The sequence below is a fragment of the Halichoeres trimaculatus genome, unplaced genomic scaffold (assembly GCF_033239565.1).
Source record: "Halichoeres trimaculatus isolate MK-OKI-2021-1 unplaced genomic scaffold, fHalTri1.1 fHalTri1_scaffold_7, whole genome shotgun sequence".
Taxonomy (NCBI): domain Eukaryota; kingdom Metazoa; phylum Chordata; class Actinopteri; order Labriformes; family Labridae; genus Halichoeres; species Halichoeres trimaculatus.
The window spans coordinates 30,774,909-30,783,714 of NW_027437185.1; the positions used below are offsets into that span (position 1 = coordinate 30,774,909).

General features: G+C 40.9%; 1 protein-coding gene across 2 annotated transcripts; it reads right to left on the reverse strand.

The window, feature by feature from the left end:
• Positions 1 to 2,360: 2,360 nt before the first annotated feature.
• On the reverse strand, positions 2,361 to 8,704 carry LOC141793494 (E3 ubiquitin-protein ligase TRIM21-like). 2 transcript variants are annotated; one of them, XM_074674248.1, is made up of 3 exons: positions 8,553 to 8,704; positions 7,087 to 7,358; positions 2,361 to 5,051 (listed from the first exon to the last, which is right to left on the reverse strand). In XM_074674248.1, the coding sequence occupies exon 3, from the start codon at positions 5,047 to 5,049 to the stop codon at positions 3,415 to 3,417; it is 1,635 nt and encodes a 544-aa protein (XP_074530349.1). In that variant the 5' UTR covers positions 5,050 to 5,051; positions 7,087 to 7,358; positions 8,553 to 8,704; the 3' UTR covers positions 2,361 to 3,414. The 2 variants fall into 2 exon arrangements, with proteins under 2 accessions (XP_074530349.1, XP_074530348.1); XM_074674247.1 differs by having other exon boundaries at positions 6,149 to 7,358.
• Positions 8,705 to 8,806: the final 102 nt, after the last annotated feature.

Consider the following 8,806-nt stretch of genomic DNA (forward strand, 5'->3'; position numbering starts at 1 on the left):
ATCACTTCCTGGTTTGACAGTGATAAATGTCCAGGAACTGTTTCACAGGATAAAACTTCCACAGAGGAAACAAAGTATTGAAGAAAAGAATTTGAACTGAGGACTTTCAGTGTATGAGTGTCTGATAGTTTTACTCCTTTGTTGTTTATTGTTGCTCAGCATGAAGTTCAGAAAACACGTTTGGGATATTAGCAGCAGCTTTAATCTAACATTAGCTCTGCACCAACAGAGATCTACAGAGCGTTGTTCCATCAGACTAATGAGCACGGACCAGTGATGGCAGATCAATGATTACTAACGTTTCTCTGTGCGGGATATGACTCTAGGTTCTATCAGCTGTGGCTGTTTGACTTGAAGTCCTCTCCTGAAGGACCAGGAGCTGGATGATCCTCTCTTCAACATCTGGAGCTGTGGATTTACAGGCTTAGAGGCTCTGAGTGTGTCTGGCTCCAGGTCGTCTCTGGTTTTAGTCCTCCAGCTCTCTGAGGACGACTGATGGAGCAACAACTCATTAGCAGCCTCGTAGATTTAGTCTCGTTCAGGGACCCTAATGGATAGATTTATCTCATTTCATTTGGCGCTCCATTAGATGCACATACAGTAGAGCTGTATGCTTCTGTAGAAACACACACATCAACCACACACTTCATTTGTTACAAACTGTCTCTAACAATAAAGACCAAATCGTGAAGAGACCACTTTGACTCAGAGCAGCTAACAGCTACTGTATGTAGTGAGGTCAGAGTGATCACTCCTTAATAAGATACAAACTAAAAACCAGTCCAGGTCAATAAAAACCAGCTCAAACAATCAGCAGGCCTCAAATCCCAGTAAAACTGTAAAACAATGAAAATAGGAAACAGAGTAAGAGCGTTTAACACTCTTCTCTCAACCCAAACACAACCTGTGAAATGCAGCTCCAGCATCAAAGACACATCTGTGAACAACCACATTAAAGTGACTGAGTAATATTCAGAACAAACTGTTAAATTCCCTCATGAACACACACAGAAACACACACAATTTGTTTGAAATGATCCGTACACAGCTGGGGAATGAGCTTGAATGAACTTGTAGTGAAAATGTGTTTCTTATAAATTTCTTTCAGCGCTCTGAATGAAGAAATATTTTCTTGATGTTAAAATACATTCAAGATCTTCTCCACAGCTTCATGTATCACACAAAGGTCATGCAATACTTTCTGCTTTATTGAAAAAAAGGAGAAAAGAAAAGAAAAAAAGTGTAAGTTTTCTAAAAAGCGGCTCTTTTCCGTCTTGCACTTCTTACAAATGTCCTCTTTTATATCAAAACCTACCAGAGAGTGGAGTTCAAGCTGTTTCTGCTAATATCAGCGTTTCACAGCAGCACAGGACGGCCTTTTCCTCTCAGATCTGTTCAGGACCAGAAAAGAGGGAAGTGAGCAGATTGAGCCTTTGTGGCGTTTTCCCAGAGCTCAGCTTCACTCACTGGATCAAAAGCAATCACATCGACTTGTTCCTGTTAGCTTAGGAAATCACTGCCTGTGTCATTACACCACAGAAGAAGCTTACAGTGCTGACTTTAAGGTGTTAAAATCAGTTTTTATTCTGTTTTATTCACTTTGAAGGTGATAAACTTGATCACATTTCACAGTAGAGGTTCCTTATTTGAACTCCAGGTTGTGTTATGAAGGTTTTTACAGCAGTTTATGAAGCGATGGATGAAAACAGATGATTTTCAGTCTCGTACTTTAAGGGAGAAAAAGCTCTTTTTTAAAAAAGGCAGAACAAACTGAAAAAAAAGACTTATCAAAATATGAGTTTGTCGTTATTTTTCTTTGGTTGAAAAGAACAAAACTATGAATCAAAGAAGTGTTTGTGTCATAAACCTGAAATTTTCCTCATCCCCTGCAATCTTGCTCCAACATGACACACAGCATGTGATTATTGTGTCAGATCATTTGAGTCAAACACCCTGTTTGTGAAAATTACCGTTCACGTCACAACAGGAAAGAAAGAAGATGCAGATTCATCAAGTGGTGGCTACAAACTGCCAAGTGTGTGTTGTTGATACCGTTTGATTTCAGGCTTTCTCTCAAGTCCTTAATGTGTGTTTATGTTTCAGAGGCTAAAGTGATTCAGTCGACCAGTGTTCACTGAATTTGTTCTGGTTTCTAAGTTACTCCAGGTGTTTACTTTGTGTGAAGTCTGGATAAAAACGTCAGGGACACGATCATTTGAAACTCAAAGAGTGAAATTTATTATTTCTGCACATTCATGACTGTGAAGTTAAACAACACAGATGCAACAAATTATTCTATTTACTGTGAACATTTGACTTTTTTGCTCGTAGTCCCAGAAAAAATGACACAATAAAAGCTGAAGTAAGATAACTGTCTCAGCAATGTCTGAGATCTCAAGTGAGTTTTTAAATTATAACCAAAAAAGTGCACTTATTAAAGTAAAGCTTTAATGTTAGGAGATACAGTACAACATTTAAAAGCCAAAACCTTGTGCACTTGTCCACTGTGTCTCTCAGCTCTGGTTTCTTCATGACACATTAACATTCAACACAGAAATCAGACGAGCTGTGGTCGCCTTCTCCCTGAAAGCTTTCCAGATATTTCATGCTCAGATGAGAAATAAAAATCTCTGCTAAGAGACGTGCTCAGAGGACAAAACACAACAAACAGAAGCAATTTTTCACCTGATGCTGCTTTCAGACCTGCAGCATCACCCGTCTGTGCCTTTCAAACCAGGACGAAAAAAAAGATTGAAACAAAAAGAAAACAGAAACATTTATCAGACGTCAGGTTTGATCAGAAATGTCTGACATACTGACCTAAATACATACACAACATTCAAAAGCATAAAGAGAATTAGTTTCCATCCAGCAAACACCTGGCCTTAACTCTGCTCGGCTCCATTAAAAGAGATTTAATTTTCTGTTCAACAGATTTTCTGCTGTTAAACTTGGAAAAGCCTGAACCTCACAGGTTTGGGTAATTTTAATTAGTGCACATTTCGTTCCAGACACTGTGACTGATCCGTTTTTTACCGACCCCATTAATTGAGCAGTAGACGGCCTGAAATATGGAGGAAATAATTCCTGCATTAATTTGAGACAAACAACAACAACAACCGAATTAAAGAGGAACCTAAAATGAGACTTTTATCTTGTCGAGCACTTTCTGTCGCTGAAGTCATCACACAGGAGGGCTGAGTCAATTCCCCATTCAGAAACTAAATGTTTTCTCTTGAAGTTTGACTCATAAAGTGTTTTTAAACACAATATCAATAACTACATCCTGCTGTAAGTATCAGACACTTCATCTCACAGCAAGCAGCGCTCACGCTGAGCTTCCAGCAGCACAAAAAGGAATAAAACAATCTTTGTCATTGACGTGAAGTTTGACAAACTGAAAGAGGGAACTCATCAGCTGTTGTTGACAGGAGTGATGATCAGTGGGGCTGAATTTTTGCCGCTATCTCTCCCACAGGGGCCAAAGTACGGGTAAAGCTTCTCAGTGAAGCTGCATCCAGTGAAGGAGAAGATGTGAGCTCTGGCGTCCACGTCGTAGAAAGAAACTTGTCCTTCTTCATAGTCAACAAACACGCCCACCTTTGGAGGGATCTCCCTCACATGCAGGTTGACGGCGGGGCCGGCATTGGCCGTGAACTCGTTTCCTTTTCTCAGCCAAATGGTCCAGTATCCAGTCTTGGGGCTCAGCCTGATGTCACCCTTCCTGTTGATGGACTCGTTAGCCACTCCTAGATCCCACTGGGTTTTCCCTTGGACCTGGACTTCAAAGTAGAACTTTCCAGAACTGAAACTCTCTTTAGCGAGGACATTGAGGACGTGGTCGAACCTCCCTGGCTCGTCTAGGCCATTCCTCTTGCGGTCTCCACACTTGACTTCTTTCCCGTCCTCAGAAATGATGAGGGCGGGGTTTGCTGAGTCAGGATCCAGAGTCAGATCCACAGCATGACACTGCATTTTCTTCAGGTCAGGATCACACAGCAGCCTGATCTCTCTGGTCACTGTTGTCTCCAGCTTCACCAAAGTTTCAGACACAGGAAACTGGTCGCTGTTGAGAGTCACCTCAGACCAGTCCTGAACCTGTGGAGGAGTGAAGGAAAGAGACAGGACTTTCTCCAGGAATTCAAAGGGGTCGTTGAGGCCACAGACCTGATCAAGCTCAGAGTATTTCTGCTTTATTTGATCCATTTCTTCCTCCAGGTCTTTAACAAAGCCCGCTCCGTCTCTTTCCATCTTTTTCTGCCTCCTCTGAATGACCTCACTCAGCTCAGCCTGGCTCCTCCTGATGTAGTCCACCAGCTCAGTCATCACCTGCTGACTGTACGCCAGCGCTTTCTTTGCGTTCTTCCTGCCGGCCTCCACTGAGTGTTGGATCTCTTGGAGCTTCTTCTGATCCGTCTCCATCATCTGATCCATGTCCTCCTTTTGCAGTCCCAGGAAGGCCTTCCTCACTTTAGCCTCCTCCTCCACACTCACCGTCTTGTGTTTTTTATGCTCACTGTCCACACACTCGCTGCACAGAAACAGGAGATCCACCCTGCAGAACTCCTCTAAAGGCTCGCCGTGCTGCTCGCAGATCCTGCTCTCCAGGTCCTTGACAGGGTTGATCAGCTTGTGTTTCTTTAGGGGTAAAATGTTGTGATGAGGCCTCAGATGTTCTTCACAGTAAGACATGAAACACGTTAAGCAGGACTTGGTGGCTAACTGCTTCTTCCCTGTACACATACTACAGAGCATGTGTCCACTTCCTGCTTGTTCAGGGGCGCCCTGTGGTTCTTCTTCACCCACTTTCTCCTTCACCTTTTCAACCACATCAGCGATGACGGTGTTAACACACAGATCTGGTCTGGTTAAGTACTCCTTTTTACACAGTGGACAGTGGAAGACTGGTTTGTTGTTGTCCCAGTGGCCTGTGATACATCCACGGCAGAAGGTGTGACCACAGGGAATCGCCACAGGTTCAGTGAAGATATCCAGACAGATGGAGCAAGAGAAATTGTTCATTACATCCAGACTCCTCGCACAAGCCATGTCTGGAAAACAGAAAGTGAAACCGCTCAAAGTCAGAGTGGCTAAAGTTTGTCAAAACTCATGACCAGCTTTGCTGAAATCACTGAAAAATAGTTACACTTTATTCGAAGTGGTGTGCATAAGACTGATGTGACATCTGCCATTAAGATGAAGGAGGACTCTCTGTCCTCTTTTAATTCTTTTTTAAAGACAGTTTTTTATCAATGTGCTTTTACTGGAGATTCTATAACCTTTTTCTTTCACAGTACCTGGGCAGGATCAAAAATCCGTATAATTTGTAGTTTTAATCTGATTTAATGTTTTTATTTATTTCCATATTTTTCTGATGTTTTCCTTTCCTTTATTTGGTGGTAGTTTTAGCCTTTTATATTATTTTCTTTCTTTTAGTTCCTCAAATTTCTCTTTTATTTCTCCTCTTTTATTTATTTTAATGTTTGTTTCATTTTGTACAGCACTTTGTAACATTGCTCTTAAAAATTGCTATATAAATAAAGTTGATTACTACTACTATTGTTCAGATATGCTCATGAATGCTGTCTTCAAGTGTCATTTAGTCAATTTTGTCACCTTTAACACAAGTTTGACATTGTTTGGAATGTCTTTTATAATAAAAAACTCGACATAAACTTTTCATAACACGCCTTTTTATTATTATTAAACTTATAGAAACTACTTACCTCTATCTGTTAGCATTACATTAACCTATTGTATGCAGTTGTTGTTGACATTGGTTGTCATTACACTGTTAAAACCGTAACATCAATGTTTTCTTCAACCTAAAGTAAAGTGAGACACTTTGGACTCGACATTAATGCTAACAGATGAAGCTAAGTAGTTTCTATTAGTTTAATAATCAGGGCTTTAATGACATGTTTATGTCAAGCTGCTATAATAAAATCATCCCAAACTATGTCAGCTTTGCATTAAAGGTGACACAATGAACGACACTTAATGACACCATTATCATGATCATGTAATCCTCCTTTATCTTAATAACAGGTGTCATGTCTGTCTTATCTATACCCCTTCAAATGAAGTGTCACCAAAATAACAAACATTACAAAACTAAACCAATACGTGTTAGAATTTGCAGTTTTACCTGATGTTTGTAGTTTTCAGATCTGTAAAGAAAAGTGTAAGCACACGTCTCTCTGCCTCCTTTTGGTTTCACTTTCAGCTCTGACGCTCTTCACTTCAGTCTCCTCCCACCTCCTCTTCTGACTGAGGGAGGTTAACCCTTTGTGAGCTCAGTGCACTTCTGAACCATGTTTCTCTGTTTCTCTGTCAGAGCTCAGCTAGAGAAATAAAACACGTCCCTAATCTTCACTTCAAAGGTTTGTATACAGCCATGTGAGCTGTGACGTCTTTCAGGTCTGTTTTGTTTACTCAAAGCACACCGTGAAGAAGTGAATAATAAACTGTAAAAACACTGGTCCTCTGAGGTAACAGAGCTGTGGACTCAGTAGCTCCTCTTCATGTGTGAAGGGCTTTGTTAGGGCTGAAATAATCTGTGTCGGCTGCACGCAGGATTCTCTGCATCAGCATCAGCAGCGTTCACATGTGACTAATTGTGTTTACACGGCTGTATGAGGGATTTCAGACTGACTGTGGGTGTGTAAGCATATTAAATCTGGTGTGAGCGATATGTTGTACTAAACCTGTAACTGACTCAAATGAATTCACTTCCATGCAGTTTAATAAGTCAGCTAAACCTCATACATGTGTTTTAAAACAGTTAATGTGAGTGTGTGCTGTGTGCATCATGTCTCAGTGGTTCAGTTCTCCAGTTTCTGTCAGTGTCTGCTCTGGTCTTTCCTGTGTGAGTGTGAAAAGCTTGATGCTGACAACATAAAGAGGTAAAGCAAAGGGAGCAGGCCTTTGAAGATCCAGTCATATAACACAGAGATGAGTCTTAGTTCAGCCCTGTGAATTATAAATGTTCCTTACAGTTCATGCACTCTGAGTAAAAACCTCCTGTGTGTGACGTTCTCATCTGAAACGATCAGTGTGTTGAGTCACGTCTCATTCAGGCCTCACCTCCACCTCTCAGCGACCATTAAACATTCAAATGACATTTGGATCAGACGAGGATTCCCTCTGATCCTGGTCTATGTGGAGCTGAAGGACCTGGACCTCTGTTCTGCTCTACAGGATCCACTGATAAGTTCATCAGAGGATGAGAGAGTCAGGCCTTTTTCTCCTCCTCTCTTTTTCTTCTGACTCCTTCCATCCTCCAAGCTGTGCGTTCTCCCCTCATCCCTCTTCTCTGACCCACTGGGCTCTCTCTGCTTTCTTCTCCTCGCTCCCACCTTGAATACATGAATAAGAGATTAGAGGAGCTCAGAGTGTGAGAGGACACTGATCTCCCTCTTTTAGAATCGAATGCTTCCTGCGAGGTGTCTGCTCGGTTTTTAATGGAGAACAAGTGTGGAGTTAAGCCTGGTCTCCTCTAAAGCCCACAAGTTAAAACTCTACAGTGCTAAACTGGACCATGATGCACTGCTTCTCCAGACATGCAGACTGAGGAGGTCAGTAAATGTGTGTTTGAGTCACATGATCTGTTTATATTTATCTAAATGAGGTCATTATATCTTTGTTACAGCTTTGTGTCATATTTCTTTATTTGGTGAAAAGCAGCTCTGTGAGATCTGGGGGCCAGTTGTTCAAAGGTAATCTGATCGGATTTTGGTGATCGGATTAGATCAAATGTTGAAAATGGGTTGTTCAAAAGGGGAAGAAGGGTTTTGAAATTGGATTAGATCACGTAGTCCAATCCCAGTCTTCAGTTTGTGTTATCCAAACTTTTCAGTGGGCTCTGGATCACGTTAATCCAGAAAAACAGGATTATCCTGATCCCAACAGGGGGTAGGGTTTCAAGGTGGATTTCAGAAAAAAAATGTAATAAAACTTTTAAACTTTTGAATCCGTCAAAGTAGTTTTTACCAGTTGCATCTGTAACCACACGTCCAGTCAGTCCCTCATTATGACAGAACCAGAGGTTGGTCTGGTTCTTCAACAGGCTCAGGTGCATCATTAGCATCATCACATAGAGGGACATTAGACCTGCAGGGATTTTGTGTAGAACAATACATGCAAGTAATATGTGTATTTTGTTTTCCCCTGAACTTTATTTAATTTGATAACTTTTGAACATTTAACCTTTAAAAAAATTAACAAGTTTTCAAAATATCCCCCATGAATTTGTATATAGTGTTTGTTTTTTATTTGTTGTTGCTCAGATGAGGGCCCATAAAATAACTCATAAATAGAAGTGGATGTTATTGTTATTTTTGTGTTCTGTCTCAGAATAATTAACACTAAAAGTTAGTCTTGGCTTTTCTAACTGTTGTTCTTTACAGAGCTGGTAGCCCACGTTATGATTTGTTGTCCCATCTAGAGCACTGGTAATCCAGATTTGGTAATCCCGAAAACTGTGTATCTGGATCGGGGTGATCTAGTCCAATGTTGCTTTGAAAAAACGGCATAAAGCTTGGACGGATTACCTTATCCTGGATAGCAGAAGATGAGATTTCCAAATCCAGATCATTTTGATCCAGAATAAATTCTTTCAGCAACTGGCCCTGGATGATAAAGCATGGCTATAAGATTAAAATTGGCATCTTCAAAAGACAAAGAAAACTCATTCTAACAGGTCTCCAACCAACTGAGAAAAAGGTTGTGTCTGAAACTGCAGCTTTAAATACATCCTGGGACAAACCACTGTGCTCCTGACAGAGGTGAAAATTAAAAAGACCAT